A 20228-nucleotide genomic window follows, 5' to 3' on the forward strand; every position below is an offset into this window, starting at 1 on the left:
GCTGAAAGTCAGCATAAAAGCTTGCATGTACAATGTTTCCAAATAGCTGACTGTCCTAACATTTTCTTTCATAAGAGATAGGTCACGCAGGAGACCCATACAAGAGGTACTTTTATGTAAAACAGTTTATCCCCCTCCCCACAAAAAAAAAAAAAAAATGTGTAATGAATTATTTCAAAGCTGATGGTTTCCAAGCGTTCATTTTCAGGAAAGTCAAAGTCACCCCTGTGCAGTAATGAATTCCTTTTGGGTTCGATTCAGATTTTCCAAGGTTACCAATTCAGGCTTTACAGAAAACGCGCCAGTCTGACAAGAGATATTCATGAGAATGTGAGGGACAAAATGTTAGGCAAGCAGAAGTCAGAATGAAGCAACACCATCAGAACTGGGCACTTAATCTGCACTGAAGACATTACTTTCATGCCAAAGGAAAGCTCGCTGAAGCCAGTTTAGAGTAGGTTTTAATTTGTGGAAATAAAGAAGTCAGAGAAAGAAGAGAAAGACTTGCTGTTCTAGTTTCCCTTTTTCCTGCTGCAGACTAGTGTTCCCACGACCTAAAGTGCTTATATGCAAAGAGGGAGCTAGAGAAGGAAGAGAAGGGAGAAGTCTGTGTCGTGAGAACCTAAAAGGTCTTCTGTGAAGAAACTCCACGCACTCCCTGCCACCATGCTTTTCTTTTATTATCTTGGAAAATGAGGCAGGGGTTTCAATGTGGGAGAGAGGGAAAATGAGTTTTTTTCCAGTACCATTGAATATAAAAAAGGAGACAATCAAAAGAAAATGCTCTGACATAATTAATCCCAATACCAGAGAAACAATGGCAGCAGTTCCTTTTGAACAAATGTGCCTACTGCAAACTTCTCTTTGGGAGTGTCAGAATGTTCCTGAGCATGGAAGCTATTGGGAGCAGATCAGCTCAAAGCTCAAAGAAGTAGAGTGATAATTTAATCTTATTGTGATTATGTTGGCAGATGTAGTTATCATCTGATGGAGGTAGCCCTGGCCAACTTCTGGGGACAGCAATATAATTTTGTAGGTTAGGGCTGTTTGGAAAACTTTAGACTAATGGCAAAGGCAAATTTATTTACATTTTTAAATTGGCTTCCCACCGATGGGACACAATCTTTTCATAACGCATTCCTGCCCTAGAATCCGGGCCTTTGAACTTGAGTCCCTGTTCAGACCCAAAATCACAACTTTGCACAGGTGTCTTGACCTCGCTGAGTGCTCATTTCCTCCTTAGTTAAAGAAGAAACTTGCCGTTACAGCCATTGTAAGGATTGAGATAATGGATGTGAAAGTGCTACGTAAACTCTAAAGCATTGGGCCAGTGCAAGTATTTCAAGGATTTTAGGGATATTAAAAAAAAAAAAAAAAAAAAAATTTTTTTTTTTTTTATATGTTACTGGGAATTCCTGGGTGGCACAATGGTTAAGCTCTGGACTATACTAACCAAAAGGTTGACTGTTCAACCCACTCAGAGGTACCTCAGAAGACAGGCCTGGCAATCTGCTTCTGAAAGGTCACAGCTTTCAAAATCCTATGGAGCAGTTCTACTAATACATGGGGTTGCCATTAGTCGAAATTGCCTCAACAGCAACTAACAACAGCAGAAATCTAAAGGTATTTTGTTGTTGCTGAGTTATTTTAGTCTTGAATTTGCCATTAACCTAGTGTACAATCAGGACAATCCCTTCTCTTTTCTTAGCCTTATTTTCTTCACTTTCAAAGAGGCAAGGAGATCCAATACCTCTTCAAGCTCAAACTCTCCAGGAGTTTTTGACTCATAGTATAGTTCAAGAGCAGAGTCCATCATGAGTAAAATGCTTGTCCAGGGGCAACAACTGTAAAGGAGTCAACAGCCTGACACTAAGTAAAACAGCATTTTTGAAGGTCTTGAGATTACAAAATTGGAAGTTACAATAGCCTTAAATGTTTGCTTTGGCTTCTCCAAGAAGTTGGAGATGTGAGGTCTGTATTCTTTGGAAGATTCTGATTGAAAAGAGGATTTTTATTAAGTTTTAGAAGAGCCATAAGGCAAGGATGAATTCTCTGATAGTTGCTCAAATATTTCCTGAACATCATCCCTTTCGAGGGACGAGAGCTTTGATGAATGTGGCTGTCACCCCAGAGATGTCATGCACAATGTAATAAATGCAGCAGCATCCGGATGTTTAGTCTTCTATGGGAGAACACAGAAAACAAAGATTCAAGGGTGAGTTTATTTCGGTTGATGCTGATTGTACATCTGTGCAGGTAGGAGTGCAATTTTAAAACACAAATTATCATGATGCAGTAGATCACCAGTGCTTGGGCTGAGAAGCACCGCAGTGTGTGCATCAGAGTCAGTGATACCTGCGAGTTCATTCTGGTCTGAGTCAACAATCTCAAAAGTAGAAGCAATGGCAGATCCAGAAATACCAGCCATTGCCACCCATGCTGCTGTCTCACAAGTCAAAATGAACCAGGCTACATGAACTTTTTCATCATATCTGATTCAGCACCATGTAGCTTCATGGGCTGTTTCCTAAAAGAGAGATGTGGTGGGCATCTGCTCTAAAAAAATGATTAACGTGTTCCCCAAATTAGCATTTTCTCCAAGGCTGTCATGTTATGTATCACTTCATCATTATTTTAAACTTTTTGAAAATATGTGGAACGAATTAATGAAAGAGATTGCAATCTTCAAATCATCGGCCCAATATGTCTTCCTTCTATGATAGTTTGGTTGTTATTGGGGTTGCTAGAATTCAGCCCAGTGATTCTGCAAAAATAAATCTCATTGCAAACGCGCATCTCCTGCCTTAGGTGTCTACCAGGAATACACTCTGGATTGTTGTGAAGGCTCACGTAATGCTTTAAAGTATTCCGTGGTACTTTCACACAAATAGTGCCTCACCACCGTGAGGAGAGCAGTATGAGTTTAGACAGAAGCCCCTCTTGTAGAAATGCAGCCTTTGAAAAGAAGACAGCAGATTATAGCCAAAATTGTTATAGGTCCACGACGAGCACTTTCAATCTTTGGAAGATCCTGTGGTGTCCATCCCGCAGTGATCAGAAGCCACCAATCCTCAAAAATATGTTTTCAAGCAACAAACAACTATCGTTCTTTTAAATCTGCTGTCAGATATTTCTTTTCTTTTCTTTTTTTTTTTTTTTTTTGCATCTCTTCTTATATTGCAAAGCAGATGGTGGGAGGAAGGCTAGGGACTTCAAGATCTACACAAAACCCACAGATAAAATGAGGCCTTTCAGGCAGGAGGAAAGGTCGCAGGGAGGAAGTTTATGGAGGCTGTAGTAGCATTTATTTAAGATCATGCATTTCTTTTTATATAGATTTTCTCAAAAGCAAGGACAATGTCTTATTCATTTGTGTATCCCTCACATAGTTAGCAGTGGCTTGCAGATAGTAGGTATTAAAAAATATTTGTTGATGCCATTGATCATTCACAGAGCAAAGTATTATTCCACATGTACCATGAGAGTCTCCATGGGGCATAGAAAGATGAATAAAATAAGGTCCCAATTCCAGAGTTTACCACAAGGGCACCATTTGGCCCAGACCTCACATTCAAAAAGGTCTAAGACATAGACATTTTTCACATTTCTGAATGAGGTTACATATGCTTTCATAGAAGTAATACTAACAAGCCTGAGGGTCAAAGTTGTTCATCACACAAAGTTAAATTAAACCACAATTTTTGCAACTCTTTTCTTTCTATGTATGTATGTGTCTGTCTATCATCTATCTTTCTGTCTGAAATAGGAGTTTCACAAAAGAATGTCCACCAAATTGTTGATAGTTGACAGAGTAGTAAGATGGGATTTCATGTGAATATTACTGTCATACTTTTCTGTGTTTTTGAAATAATTACATGGACATATGTAATTTACGTAATTAGAGAAAAGCAACAAAATTATATTCATTAGGCAAATAAATAAATAGGATTCACCAAATGGGTGAACGAGGTGATTCAAAACAGAAATTGAGAAACAGAAGTCAAGAAAAGAGGCTTGTTTAGAAGAGGGATTTTTATGTGTGTATGTGTGTGGTAAATATATATATGACAAAACATTTGGCATTTTAACATTTTTTTAAATGTACAATTTGGTGACATTAATTACATTCGTCGTATTGTGCAACCATCACCAGTATCCATTTCCAATTTTTTCCATCATCCTTAACAGAAACTCAGTGCCAGAAAAGGGGATGTTTTGAGGTCAAATGTGGATATGTTGAGTTGGAGGTTACAGAAGGACATCTACATGGAAATGGGGAAGACAAGCATAGGAGAAAGCTGGCAGTGCAGAGTTAAGGGGTCACTGATAGGAGCAAATTCACAAGGGAGAAATTAACCCAGAGGGACAAGATAGGGTTTTGTACATTTAAGGAGTGAAGGAGTAAACAGAGCCAAGGATATAGAAAGGGCCAATGAAGAGGAACTACAAGAACAAGGAGGTTTTCATATCTCACAGCAGTGGAGGGACCCTCTAGAAAAAGGCCTTCCATGCCAAATGCAAAGTGTCAGGAAAGATGATGACTGGGAAAGCCCATGGTACTGGTGATTTGGTCTTTTTGTACATTCCTGTGATAAGAAAGGAGGTGCGCATATGTTCTTAAAAAAAAAAAATAGTTAACATTATGGAATGCTCAAAACGTAATAAATGAACAAAGGCTATGCACATAAATATATAATATAAATTTAGTTTATCAAAGAATTTTAGGTACAAATAAGCATAGGAAAAAAACAAAACAGAACATAATGCATTCAACCATCATTTTTGAACGGCTAGGAATTGACCCGACAGCACTGGGTTTGGTTTTTTTGGTACTATGTACAGAAGAACAAGACAGATACACTTGGCATTCACATTTTCTTTATGGGTAGGGTAGACAGTAAATGAATATACATATACGGATTATTTCAAATAGTGATAATTTCTAGGAAGAAAATAATCAATGTGATGGGACTGATGGCAGGAGGGAAAAAGTGACAGCCTTCTGAGGATCTTACATTTAAGCTGAAATCCAAAATGGAGAGAAGAAGAGGGTTCTGGGAAAACGAGATGTTGGTAGTGATGTCCCAGGTAAAGGAACTTGTATAAATTCCCTCAGACAAAAAAGAAACTTGATAAATTCTGAGAACAGACAACATTTCAGTGTGTCTGGAGCTCTGTGGTTACTGTAAAAGAATATAGGGCATGGCCCCTTCCCTCAGATAGCTCACAGTCTGATGGGGGGTAAAGACATATAAACCAATCATTATAATACATTGTGATAAGCTCTTGGATAGACATAAATACAAAGTGCTATGACTCCACATTAAAGGAGGATCCTTTCTCGGTTCTGGAACCAAGAGAATGTGATCATTGAGCAAATTCTTCTGAGGATGTTTGTGTGAGTTTTTGGCCAAGAAGATGGCCCGTGCTGAGTGGTAAATGTTGCTAGAAGGGGAATCTTTCTAAGAAGTAGGAGAAGGCACCAATAAGGCAATATAAATGGAAGCTGTTAGATTAGTAAATACAGGAAAAATGTACAGTTCAGTGAAATCTGAGAAGAAGAGGGGCAAACTTCCTGGGACCAATGACCTGTTGCTTCTCCTGGAGATTCTGGTCAGGGTTCATGATAAGTGATAAATTCCAGAGTTCTACGTACACAATGTCTAACCTGGCATTCTCACAATCATTTCTTGTTTTGAAGGAAACCCTGGAAACCAGACACCCACACTGGGCAGATGTCTACGTTCATTCTCTTGGGATTCTCATAGGGTGAAGAGCAATTTTACTTCTGGGACTGTCTTTCCTCCCCTGGCCATCAACCCTGGATGGGGATATTGGAACCCTCATAAGAGGAGAGGGGAAGTAGACAAGGAATTAGTAATGGAGTGGCGGCAATGGGAGACATTGCTGAAAAAAGAAAAGAAATAATGTGTGAACATGCACAGCAATGTAAAGGACAATGGCAAATTTAGGGAAAGCATGAATAGTTGCTTATGGAGGCATCTCTGTGTGTGTGTGTTTATGAGATGAGAAACAGTGATAGGAAACAAAGTTGATGAAGCAGGTTGGGGTCAGCTTGGGAAAGATCTTAAATGACTTTCTTGGGACTTCGGGCTTTATCTTGTTGGCAGTGAGACATCACCAAAATGTTTTTCATAGAGAAAATACATGATCAAGTTTGCATTTTAGAACAACTCTGAATGCAATATGAAAGATTATTATGGAAGAAGATTAAAGCAGGAGATTGGAAGACCAGTAGGGAAATTGTCACAATTACTCAGGCAAGAAACAATGAGATACTAAGATAGTAGCAGTTGAAATAGAGACAGTAGGGAAAAGATTGAAAGGAAATATAAGCAGCATTTTGGACAGAATTTAGGAATTACTTAGGCGGGATGGATAAGAAAGAGGAGCCAAAGGTCAAGGATATCTGTGGGTTTTAGCATGTATGCCTGAGTGGCCAGTGAGGCTGGTGGCCATTGTACAGAACATAGTGATAGGAGTAGATTGGGAGTTGGGTGTGGCAAGATATGCATTTTATACATATTGAGTTTGTGATACTTGCAGAATACCCAGCAGAGATGCAAGTCCAGACATGGATCCCAGGAAGGAGGTGAGGTTAGAGACACCAATAAAAACCACTAGTTACAAGAGGTAATTGAAACTAAAAGAACTGAAGAAATAATTACAGCTTTTGACCCAGCTGTTAGCTGTCACTCAGGTCATATGGGAACCCTTGAATAATGGAAAAGAACATTCTTTGCCAGGAGGTAGAAACAACCCCCCAAATCCCGGAACCACAGCCATCTGAATTCTCCAGCTATGTATTTGGCAGAGGTTGAACGGCAGCCTCCACAGAGAAAACATATTTTGTCTTATAGATCCAATTTTCCTTGCTTAAAATTCTTAGTTTGGATACAAAGACTATATGATATCTGACATATAGTTGGATTAGGAATTTTTGTTTTCCTTAATAACTTTATCAAATTTACATAAAATCCATTAGATCACTCACCACAATCAGCTGTAAATTTAATAAATATTTGACAAAATTAAAAAAAAAACTTACAAACATGAATAAAATAAGCTAAAAAATGCACTTAGAAGCAGATGGATAGATTCATTCTGAAGTTCCTTCTTTCCGAGTTCTTTTAGTTCTCCATGTCTCCTGGAAAAATCAACCTGACTATGCAACTCAGTGTGAGATTTCTCTGTGGTTCCTTTTGGTGGTATCAGGAATGCCAGGGAGCGTGAAATGTTAGCCTGGCAGTTGCAAAGTGGTCTCCATGGCACTCATCAAGAAAAACCCAATGAATCTTTTTGGTCAGTCTGATTTTTCTGTAGTCCTATAGATCCATTCATTGTTTCATTCCCCAATAATTTGACCCTTCGTAAAGCAAGCAGAATTTGACATGGCTCAAACCCTTGATTTATCTAAAGCTTAAAAAAAAAATCATCCTTAGTGATATTCACAAAGCCTTCATTTTCTTGGATGAAAAGGATCAATATACTTTTGCTTGATGTGCAAAATGATATCAGAGTGTCCCTACATGGCAGCAAGCTCATGTGAAGCTTATAAATTGGTGGGTTTTTTTTCCACATACTGTTGCTGTTGAAATTACAAAAGTAATGCATACATATAAAAATTCAAAGTAAAAAAAAAAAGCATAAAAGTTAAAAAAAAAAAAGGGGAAAAGGTCCACGATCTTTAGAAACCTGAATGTCATTGCATATGTCTACTAACCATCTAGGAGCCCTGGTGCCACAATGGTTAAGCACTTGACTACTAACCAGAAGGCCAGTGGTTCAAACCCACCAGCTGCTCCGCAGGAGAAAGATGTGGCCCTCTGCTCCTGTAAAGATTAGAGCCTTGGAAACCCTATTGGACAGTTCTACTTTTTCATATAGGGTCACCATGAGTCATAATCAACTAAATGGGTACAGGTACCAGCCACTGTATTATTCACAAAAAAGGGTGTGGGGGAAGTGATATATTAACTCTTTTGGTTCGCACTCTTACTTTTACCTAACGAAATACCTAAGCGATTTTTCTGTAAGCACTTATGGATCTACTTTATTCTTTTAAAAAACTATCTGATATTATATAGTATAGATGCTTCATAATTAATTAGCTATGATCTTATTGATGGATACTCCAGAAATTACTGCACCGAACACCCTTATATACACATTTTTGCACACATGTATCTCTAGTATACATTCTTCGAAGTTGAATTGCTGCATCAGATAATAAATTTATTTCTCATATTGCCAAATTGCCTTCCAAAAGAGTTGTACCAATTTATACCCTCACTAGCAATTAATCAGAATGTCTATTTTCCAAATCCTCTTCTCTAATACAGAATTCCAAAGAATGTTTGTATCTTTGCCAGTCCAATAAGTGAAAAACTGTATTTCATTGTGGTTTAGTCTGCATCTCTTTAGCCATCCCTTTTTCAGTGAATAGCATATGTGGTTTTGCTCATTTTTCATTTGGTTACTTTTTTATCTGTAGGAACTCTTCTCATTAAAAAACTAATGTTTTCTTATATTTATTACAAAAACCTTTACCCAGTTTTTTGTTAAACATTTGAATTTGCTTATGGTATTTCTACTGTGTTAAAAGTTTTAATTTTATGAGTTGAAATTTTATACATATTCCGTGGTTTCTTGTATCTTGCTTATAAAACATTCTCACCATTGCAATTATAAAAGTAAAGCTCCCTACATTTATTTTTCATTTTTATCTTAATTTTTTGATGCACCTGCAATGCTTTGAACATAGGGATACTCACTGCTGTTGAGCTGATTTCAACTCATAACAACCTTATAGGACAGAGTAGAACTATCTCATAGGGTTTTCAAGGCTGTAAGCTTTATGGAAGCAGACTGCCGCATCTTTCTTCTGCAGAACAGCTGATGGGTTAGAACTGCTGACATTTCAGTTAGCGGCCAAGCACTTAACCACTCACTGTGCCACCAGGGCTACTTAAACATAAGGTTAAAGGTAGGGATTCAATTTAATATTTTCTAAACCCTAAATGATTTATAATATTCTATCTATAAATTATTTATAATAATTCATCATATATCAAAATCTTTTATGTACTCCTGCCTACTTCTGGACTCTATTCTGTTCAGTTTTTCTGCCTGCCTGTTCATGTTCCAGAACCTAATTCTCTTGGTTATTGTAGCTCTATAATGTCTTCAAGTACACTGAAAGTCCGTCCTCATTTTTCTTATTTTTTGAAAATTTCCAGTAATTCTTTCCTTATCTTATCATAAAATGTTTAGAATTGGCTCATGCAGTTATTGAAAATTTAAGTCCTATTGATATCATTATGAGGATTGTGCTAAATTTATAGATTAGGGATAATTGATATGCATAACATTGAAGCTTCTCACCAAAAAATTAACAGAATATATTTTTCATTTATTAAATTATTCATTTATAGTCATCAGAATCTTTTAAAAGTTTTCTTTGTATAGTTCTTTTGCATTTTTTGTTAAGTTTATTTCTATGATTTTATGGTTCTAGTTGATATAGAAGGGTATCTCTTTTTCGACTATGTATTTCTATCAGGTATCCAATGGCTTTTGTATGATTTTGAATTATTTTTAATAGCTTTTTAGGTTTTTGTATAGCTTCTTTTTTTTTTTTTTTTTGGATGTTCAAGGTAGGTTTTTAATCTTATTACATATGAATAAATGATAAATTTGGTTCCTCATTTCCAAGTCTCATTCATACCTCCCATTTCTATTGTTGGTTGCATCAACTCCAGAAAATAGTAGTGATGTATTCATGATAACTTTTGCCATTCAGAAATTTTAAACCTTATTTTATGTAGGAAAACCTGTAAATGTTTTCTCTCATAGCTTCTGAGTTTCATGTCTTGCTATGGAAGATCTTTTACATTCTCCAATGCTAAAAAGCACATTCTATATTATCTTCTAATATCTTATGGTTTTCACTTTTACATATAGATCTTCAATGCATCTGGGTTTTATTTCTGTGTATTGCATAAGATAGAAATCTAACTTTATTTTTTCCAGATGGATGGCAAAATTTCCCCAAATCATTTGTTAAATTGCTCAGCCTTTCCTCACTAGTTTGAAATGCCACTTTAATCATAGTCTAAATCAGTTTTTTCTTTTTAAATGAGGGCTTAAAAAATAAAAATGAAATGAATTCCAGTAGAAAACAAAGACATGAAAAGCAGGCAAAAATAGACATTAAGATAAAGTTGTACACCAACTATTTAATATATCCATATCTAATAACGTACAAAGGCCATTTATTAGAAAATAGTATAAATATAAATAAATCAGAGAAAATATTCTTATACAGTATTCTAGTAAGAAAGATTCAGAAGATGGACAGCCATAAAAAAGAAGTCTGTAGCAGTTGATTATTCAAACATTGTTTAGAGTGACTAGCATCATATGGAAAGTTATTTGAAGCCTCCAAGCTGTAAACATCTCCAGCTGCTTGCTTTAACCCCAAACCAGAGGGTTCCAAGAGCGGACAGAGTGCCCACAAAGTAAAAAGCAGAGTCTGAAGTTGTAAAAAAGGAACAGCCTCTTCTCTTCTTGTAACTCAAGTTTGGTTTTTCATTTACGTCTCTGAAGCTCTGTGCTATATTTCAATATCTCACTTTCTTGGCGTTGGAGTACAGCAAAGGTAGACAGAGGCTTGGCCTTTTGAATTCTTTCTCTTTTTTAACAGGAGAGTTGATTAAGAGTTGTTCAGATGAAATGCCAAAAAGGATGAATCAATGTTCAACTCTGAAGGCTGGTAGAAAATTCTAAAGCATGTGCACCTTATAATGCCTGCCTGCCAAAGCTCTGGAACATTTCTATGAAATGACAACTTAATAACTTACATTACAGTAGTAAATCCTGATATTTCTTGGCTGTATCTGTGTGGTCTAACAAGGCCTAGAGTGCTGCTATAGGTAGTGGAACTACAACAAAGCCAGTGGGTAAAATTGTGTCATAATCTTCATTTTGGAAGATTAGAAAGAATGTTACTGGCCAATACAAATTTTTATTTCCTTATGTTACCAATTCCAATAAAAATTAACAGAATAATCAGAAACAAAGATAGTTCACTAATCTTACCATTTGATAATTCAGAAAGAGTGGCCAAGAAGTACAGTGAAATTCAGTTACAAATTCCAACTTTTATTTTTACAATAGCACTATTGTGGCAGCTAAACATTAGTATTTATCAAAAAGGTGAGGTTTGTTCTGTTTTTTCTCTTCTGGTAGGAGCCCTTGGGATTTCTACAGCAGAATCCCAACAAGTGTTATATGGAATAGAACGTTCTATTTACCAACACAAGAAGGGCCGAGATGGTCTGGGTAAATTCAGGGAGAAATTTCACAGTGCTTTTTAATCCCCTACTATGTATTCATAAAAGCGTCATTCAAAGATACCTAACTTTTAGTCATTCGGTCTTAAGTAGGAAAAAGGGAAGGAAGGAAGGTAGAAAGGAAGGAAGGAGGGAAAGAAGGAAGGTAGATGTGAGCCCTGTAATGATCTACCATTTTTTATAGAGATTGAGATACTTAGTGTCAACTCATCTCTGAGACTTATCCAGTAAGGGCAAAGAAAACCAACAAGATGGTTATTAGGTGTGTTTCTACATACCATTGTTAAAACATGTACCTTGTGTTTTCTCACAAGTGGAATGATATGTTTCTAGGAAGCACATTTGCTTGAACAAGCAATTAAATAACAACAATAACCATAACAACAACATCAACAACTACAAATGAGCTACTTTTTCCCGTGGTTGGGGCCTGGTGTGTTACGTGTCTATGGGGGTGGTAGAGAGGTAAAGGCCTGCATCACATTACACAGATGATCTGTGTCATTTCCCTTGTTATAAATCAAACATAAGCAAGTCCACAGGATGCCAACACATTAAGGGTGACCAGTGTTTTAGCTACTATGTAGCAAACCCTTGGATGTTTTCAAACACTGCAATGTTTAGCAGTCTAAAATAAAAGCATACAATTAACTGAACACAATTTTAACATTTCATCGGGGCTCTTGTGGATACAACCTGGACTTAGGAGTTTTTAAAATCAACTAAATGAATACAGATTTTTCTTTTTTCTACTATAAAAACAGCTGGTCCAAAGGAGTGGGAGTCCTGGCAGTTAGGTTAACTAATGCTGCCCTTAGCAGATTTTCCTGGAAAATCTCACAGAACATGTGTCTATTTTTGCCATTACGAATTGCCAAGATGGTCCTGGACACTCTTTGACTTCCTGGCACTCTCAATAAAGCTAGTCTCTGGACAGGCTTCCTATTTCCCAGGCCTTCAGTAGAGTGCTAATTGCAAAATACTTGACTTAAACACTAGAAACTCATTCATGAAGCCAAGCCAAGTCTCAGATTTGGAAGCATTTAAAAATATTCTTGCAACAGCCGTACTACTTTATACTTTATCTATTTTTAGAGGCTCAATGTTTGTTTTACTGGGAAAAAAAAAAAAACTAAAACATGAAAGTATGCCGTAAGCAAATCCACAATAATAAGCAGCACATACATGTTGTGGAAAAAAACATTCAACATCAAACAGTCGACATGAAAACAGATTTTGCTGAGGCATTCTTATAAATAGCAGTTATTATTTTGCTTTCAGTGCTAAGCATTTTAAATAACATGCCCTTAAGTGCTATCAAGTTCTTTACTTCATATAAATATAATATGCTGACTTTAACTTTCAAAAACTAATTGTGGAAAATTAAAAATGTATTGCATTAGTTTCACATATAATTTTACAATCATCATATTGCTTAAATTAGAAAAACAAGGAAGAAAAGAAAGAAAAAGAAACATATATGATTACAGGCACTGAAGAAACCATTCACTGGAATATATGCATTTCTCTGTATGAAAAGAGAATTTGTCGATGAAAATTTTCGGCAGATATTTTGAACGAATATCAGGTCATACAGAGATTTATACATAAAATTGTCCCTACTGGCTCTCAGTAGGCTACACCCTCTATAAGGCCATACCCTGCCTTGTCTTTAATATCCCCTTTGAATTTCTGAGCATAATAATATAAAAGGAACTATTCTTGAACCCCTAAAGAACAGTATTGGAACTGTTTGTCTCATATAATTTCTACTATAGAGCAGGGTGAATATTCATGCTATATCTTTAAGCAAAAATCACTTTTAAAAGTTCTGAATCACCTCCATCTGCAAAGTACAGAGGTCTATAAAGGGATAGCTTGGCTAGTTCAATACGGGAAAATGACGTCTTAGCACAGGGAAAAACCCAAAACCAAACCCGTTGCGGTCCAGTTGATTTGGACTCATAGCGACCCTGTAGGACAGAACAGAGCTGCCCCGCACACGGTTTCCAAGGCTGTAATCTTTACAGAAGTGGACTGCTATGTCTTTCTTCCATGGAGCGGCTGGTGGCTTCCAACCGCGTAGCTTTCAGTTAGCAGCACAGCGGCGGGCTTAACCACTGTGGCACCAAGGATCCTTAGTACAGGGAACTAAAGCAAATTCTTCATTGCCACACTACTGTGGCATATTGTCATCACTAATCAAGGGCAGTTGGCTGTGCTTAGGGCTGATGCAATCCTCTGTCACCAAGGTGTTCCCTGAGACCAAAGGTGGCCTCCCACAGAGGTAGTTCAGAGGAGCTACAGCTATGCTTGCTACTTGCTGGCAGACACCAGAAACTGGTAACATTTAAAGGGCCTAAACACCTCTATTCCTTGCTTCAGTGGTTCTCTGCATCAACCCATGTAATCCAATCTCGCAATACCGAAAATGCTAAAGTAGGGTTAAGGAAAATTCTGACAAATACCTCGTATCACGTTCAGAATGGCAATTGTGACTTTGCTAGCATTTTACCAGTATTTTCTGTCTTGCAACCAGTGGATGTGTAACTGAAATGGCTTGCTGTGTGTATATGGTAGTACCCTAGCCAAAAGCAATAAAATATCTGTAAGAATATATGCACCATGACAGAATACCACATAAGCCCAAAACAATGATTTTCCAGGGAGGGCCTGTGCGGCAAAGAACAGGGCTCTCTATGACATGGAAGCTGGGCAGAGGTTTTCACTGCTTCCAGCCCACAGTGAGGTAATGTTAAAGGCACTCTTCCCTTTCTCTGTTCTGCATTCACTGAATGTACGTTTTTGGATGTCAGAGGGACACTGCAGAAAAGATCAGACGAGATAGTTTGACAATGGAGCCAAAGTTCAAAGCTTCTGCATTTTCAGGTACCAGTCGCGGCACTGTTTGTCTGCAATAGATCTTTCCAGGGCATGTCACTGTAACCCAGTCCAAAGCTTTTCAGACAGTTCAAGCCAAACAAATCACTTAGTCGTTCTGAACGACTAAAACATCTGATACCATCACATAGAAGTTGCACTGATAGCCACTAATCAAAGTTCCTTCTATTGAGTTGAAAAAAGAAAATCCTTCGACTTTGGTTTAAGAACATTTTTTTTTTAATGTGGTTCTTTTGAAAATTATTGTATGCCAAGTTAAAAAAAAAAAAAGAGGGAGATCCTGTCTGTGAGAAGAACCAGAAAGTTAACCATTCCATCATGCTTCCAGTAAGTAAATATCTATGGAGTTGGGGGACAGTCGTCAGAGGTGACTTGTGAAACCTGCAAAGGGATAGCTGAGCCCTCCTTAGAATTGCTCTCCCAGCCCGTTGGTAAGAGGCCACTCTCAGCTGGTTGACCCGAGCAGTTGTCCTCTTCTTTCTGGCCTTCTGACTGGTTTCGCATGGAAGCCCGGACTCCCAAGGCCAGCACTACCAGGCGATAGAGTTGTAACACCACCACAAGGAAATTCTTCACAGCAAAGAACACAAGCATCTGGTTTATCACTTTAAAATAGGTCATTAGTATGAGACGCACGACAAGAAAAGGCCCATCTTGTATGAAGACGCTGATTCCGATATTCCACAGATCGGCACTGTACTGGCAAAAGAACAGGCTGGGGAATCCTCTGGCTGTCACAGCCGCAGGGCACACGACGTGCTGTACTGAAAATGAAAGACAGACCAGTTAAAGTGTCCTAGAAAAGGTAGACATTGTTCTGCTGTGATTCGTAAGGTTTCCACTGGCTAATTCTTTTCAGAAGTAGACTGCTGAGTCCTTCTTCCTAGTGTGTTTTAGTCTGGGAGCTCAGCTGAAACCTGTCCACCGTGAGTGACCCTGCTGGTATTTGAATACCGGTGGCATAGCTCCCAGCATCACAGCAACACAAAAGCCCCCACAGCATGACAAACTGACAGGTGTGTGGGGGCACTATATGAAGATGACACAACCTTGCTTGCCAAAAGTGAAGAGGACTTGAAGCACTTACTGATGAAGATCAAAGACCACAGCCTTCGGTATGGATTACACCCCAACATAAAGAAAACAAAAATCCTCACAACTGGGCCAATAAGCAACACCATGATAAAGGAGAAAAGACTGAGGTTGTCAAGGATTTCATTTTACTTGGATCTACAATCAACACCCATGGAAGCAGCAGTCAAGAAATCAAAAGACATATTGCATTGGGAAAATCTGCTGCAAAAGATCTCTTTAAAGTGTTGAAAAGCAAGGATGTCACCTTAAGGACTAAGGTGTGCCTGTCTCGAGCCATGGTGTTTTCAATTGCCTCATAAGCATGTGAAAGCTGGACAATGAATAAGGAAGACAGAAGAAGAATTGACGCCTTTGAATTGTGGTGTTGGAGAGGAATATTGAATATACCGTGGACTGCCAAAAGAATGAACAAATCTGTCTTGGAAGAAGTACAACCAGAGTGCTTCTTAGAAGCAAGGATGGCAAGGCTAAGTCTCACATACTTTGGACATGTTGTCAGAAGGGATCAGTCCCTGGAGAAGGACATCATGCTTGGTAGAGGGTCAGTGAAAAAGAGGAAGACCTTCAAAGAAATGGATTGATACAGTGGCAGCAATAATGGGTTCAAGCATAGCAACAATTGTGAGGATGGCACAGGGCTGGGCAGTGTTTTGCTCTGTTGTGCATGGGGTCGCTATGAGTCGGAACAGACTTGACGGCACCTAACAACAAGGAAAGGTAGACATATAGGATAATAAGATGGGGGCATGTCATTAACAGTGGGTGCTATGCTTGTATATGATTTTGTAATTTAATTCTGGGTGGAACAAGTGAAACCATCCTGCTATTTTACATGCTAGGTCATTTTATGTTCAAAACGGGTAAGCTGTCAACATTCCAATAAACCACATAAAAAAAAAGTCAGTCCTCTACTTTCCCTTCACTTAAAAAATTTCAGAGCACTCCCTAGTCCTCACACAAAACACAATTAAATACTAAAGAGAATAAAGAATAAAGGAAGCCGCCATGTCTGTCCTTGGGTCTGCAGTGTAGGGAAGAAGTCAAGGCCTGACTTCAGGGAGCTGGCTGCTTCTCCATTTTCTACGAGTGAGACAGTGGCCTAGTTACTCAACTTTGTTGGGCCTCAGTTTCCTCATTTGAAAACTGGGATAATGATATTATCTGTGAGGAGAAGAATACTGATTCATTGACTCATTTTGTTTCCGTGGGGATTGTACTGGATTGACTCGTGCCCCCACGACAAACCCCCCACCACCAAAAAAAAAAAATTTCAGGCCTACCCGGAAACTCAGAATGTGACTTTATTTGGAAATAGAGTCTTTGCTTATGTAATTAGTTAACATGAAGCCATAGGGTGAGCCCAAGTCTAATGTCACTGGTATACTCATAAGTAGAGGGCACACGGAAGCAGAAAGTCACACAGAAGGAAAAAGGCCACGTGAAGACTGAGGCAGAACTTGGAGCGAAGCAGCTGCAAGCCAAGAAATGTCAAGGACTGCCCGCAACACCCAGATGCTCGGAAGAGGCATGGAAGGAGTGTGGCCCTGCTGGTAGCTTGATTTCAGACTTCTAGACTCCAGACCAGAGAGAGAATAAGCTTCTGTTTATTTAAATCACCCAGTTTGTGGTAATTTGTTAAGGCCGTTCTAGTAGCCAAATACATGGCTGAATTTGCGTTGGAGTAACACTCCTGGCTCCTCTCTGCTTTCTCACCCACCTTACCCTTTTGATAATGAGTGATTTGCCTGACATGTTGGGAGATGGAACAGAGTATACGTGGCTCTATCCCTCTGGGTCCTCTCTTTAGAATCTACTTATTTATTTGTTCATTTGGCTATGTGTATAAATTGTGTTGGAAAATTCAAGTGCGTATATTCAAATTTAAACTTAATTAATGTTAAACATCTTTCTAATGATGTGAAAAAGATGTCCAAAGAAATTCCATTGTTATTTTGTTCTAATTCCTCATGGTTTTGTTTCACAGTTTACAAGAAAAGACTGGATATAATTACCAATTTTCTAGTTAAATAAAAGGAGGTCCAATCAACAGATGAACTTTTTGGTTTTCATTTCTAAAATGTAAATTTGATTCAGGGTCAAGGGTGAGAAATAATCCTTTTTATAATCATGAAACCTTCCATTTGGAGTTTTCAAACAAAGAAAGCCTTTGCCTACTGGAGCCTGCAAATATTCTTAAGCTGCTTTGTTGATATGGGGGAATATAATGTACTGTTTGTTGGAAAATACAATAGTGATTTAGTCAGAAGTAACATTTGGTCTTTGTTTTTCAAACAGCTGCATAACATTATCACCCCTGAAAGTTTACAAAATTTCTTTCTTAAATAAAAATTTTCTTAGCCAGGCTATAAACCACAAAATATGGGAGAAGGGTGAGGATTAGCAGAGTGAATGCCAAAAGAAAAACCAATATAAGATCAATAATAGCCTTTCCTAAGAAGTTAGGGTCAGGAAATGGTTCCCAGAGGACCCCCTGAGGGTATTACTAGGCATCTAAAGTGATGGTGCCGAATATTTTTTCAATTGACCTATGGGCTGTAGGACAAAAATCTTTGTGTGTGTGTGTGTGCGTGCGTGTGTGTGTGTGTGTGTGAATATGTGTGTGTGCTTGTGTGTGTTCTGGGCATACATTTGTCATTAATTGGGAACTGGTTTTTGGTATCTCAAAAACAAAACAAGCAAACAAAAAAATACCACTCTTCCCATCCACTTTGGTAACAATTTTGTTTGCCAATAGTGAATGCTAGGATCTGAAATGGCCTCCGAGACCTCTAGGTATATCAAAGATACAGAAAGAAAAATTAAGTAACTCCATCATGGATTGAATTTTGTCACCCCAAAAATGTGTGTATTAACTTGGTTAGGCCATGATTCCCAGTATTCAGTGGTTGTCCTCCATTTTGTGATTGTAGTTTTATGTTAAAGAGGATTAGGGTGGGATTGTAACACCCTTACCAGGTCACATCCCTGATCTAAACTAAAGTGAGTTTCCCTGGGGTGTGGCCTGTGCCACCGTTTATCTCTCAAGAGATAAAGGGAAAGGGAAGCTAGCAGAGAGTGGGGACCTCATACCATGCAGAAAGCAGTGCCGGGAGCTAAGCACATCCTTTGGACCTGGGGTCCCTGCACAGGGAAAATCTTAGTCTGGGGGAAGATTGTTGAGAAGGCCGATAGAGAGAGAAAGCCTTCAACTGGAGCTGACGCCCTGGATTTGGACTTTTAGCCTACTTTACTGTGAGGAAATAAATTTCTCTTTGTTAAAGCCATTCACTTATGGTATTTCTGTTATAGCAGCACTAGATGACTAAGACACTGTCCTAAAGATTAATTCTAATCCTGAGGCCATCAGAATAGGGTGCAATAAAAAAGAAATCTGAGCTGAGGAAAATGTAATGATTAAATCCTAGAATTTCTTCAGAGTAAGGTGGTATCCAGGAGAATTCCAAATCAAATTAAAATGTTCCTACAAGTTGTGGGATGACTGCTTATCAGTGCTGTCCAATAGAACTTTCTGTGATGATAAAAATGTTTTATATCTGTGCTGTCCAATATGGTGCCATATGTGGCAATTGAGGACTTGAATGTGGCTAATGTGTCTGAGGGAAACCCTGGTGGTGTAGTGGTTAAGTGCTATGGCTGCTAACCAAAGGGTCGGCTGTTTGAATCTACCAGGTGCTCCTTGGAAACTCTATGGGGCAGTTCTACTCTGTCCTATAGGACCATTATGAGTCGGAATTGACTTGACAGCAATAGGTTTGGGTTTTTTGGTTGAATGTGTCTGAGAAAATGAACTTTTAATTTTATTCAATTTTAACTTAAAGAGCCATACGTAGCTGGTGTCTACTGTACTAGACAGTGTAGCTCCAGGCCATCACTAGCATGAAATGCCTAGAAAACATTTCATTTCTTACAAAACCTTGATGGTTTATGACTTCATTAAAGTAAGACCAACAGGATTCCAAGGAACACCTGAAAAGATTTTTAATTTTCCATGTGGTCTTGAAACTGCTCTTACTTGCTCTGAGGTTCTAATACATGAGTCTGACAAAGAAATTAAAAATGACTTCTTAAAAATATGAAGAGCTAACACTTATGTGCCAGGAACTATGCTGGGCACTTTATCAACTGCATCTTATTTAATCATTACAAGAACCCTAAGGCTAGCTGCTATTATCAGCCCCATTTCATGGATGAAAAAACTGAGGTACAGATGCACTAACTAATTTGCAGGAGGTTTCACAAATCATAAGTGATGGAATCACTGTTTGAAGTGGGCGTAAAGCTCTGATCCACTCTACATCTTTAGGCTCACCATGTACCAGGGTGAATCCACTAATGGTTTTCCTAAGCTTCATTCTGCTTTTCTTCCAAACTGAACTGGAGCTGACACTGGGATATGGACACAATAATCCTCTTAATCATCTCCTTAGCTTTAGTACAGTTGGTAATCAAGGGTTGTAATTTTCTCTTTCCTAGCGCAAACATCAAGACACTTACCCGCAAGGTCAAGTGGGAACTGCAGCATGCTCCAAGTCCATATAGCCAGGATGGCATAGACCAGTGCAGGGCTGTTCCTAGAATGCAGACAAAATTTTAAATTAATAATAAAAATTATGATTCTGTGCAGAAAAATCGTCTCAAATCATATTTAGGTATATCCTCAATAAACCTATTGTGAGTTGTCAAAATATCTTGATCATATAAGAAATTCATGAATAACCCATTCAAGATCATGATGGGATAATGAAGTGAAAAAAAAAAAAAAAACAAAGCTGAGACTTGCGATGCGATCCAATTTCCACATGTGCAATTATGGCAAACTCTGATTGCATTATGGCA

The 20228-nt window shown here is 38.2% G+C and overlaps 1 protein-coding gene across 1 annotated transcript in view; it reads right to left on the bottom strand.

Moving 5' to 3' along the window:
- Positions 1 to 9649: 9649 nt before the first annotated feature.
- TMEM26 (transmembrane protein 26) overlaps positions 9650 to 20228 on the bottom strand; it is a 70908-nt gene continuing 60329 nt past the window's right edge. The window contains exons 5-6 of the mRNA XM_023546979.2: positions 19887 to 19963; positions 9650 to 15040 (exon numbers count right to left, since the gene is read on the bottom strand). Coding sequence (XP_023402747.2) covers positions 14616 to 15040; positions 19887 to 19963 — 502 coding nt within the window. The 3' untranslated portion in view covers positions 9650 to 14615. The remainder of the gene's footprint in view (positions 15041 to 19886; positions 19964 to 20228) is intronic.

The sequence above is a fragment of the Loxodonta africana genome, chromosome 16 (genome assembly GCF_030014295.1).
Source record: "Loxodonta africana isolate mLoxAfr1 chromosome 16, mLoxAfr1.hap2, whole genome shotgun sequence".
Taxonomy (NCBI): Eukaryota; Metazoa; Chordata; class Mammalia; order Proboscidea; family Elephantidae; genus Loxodonta; species Loxodonta africana.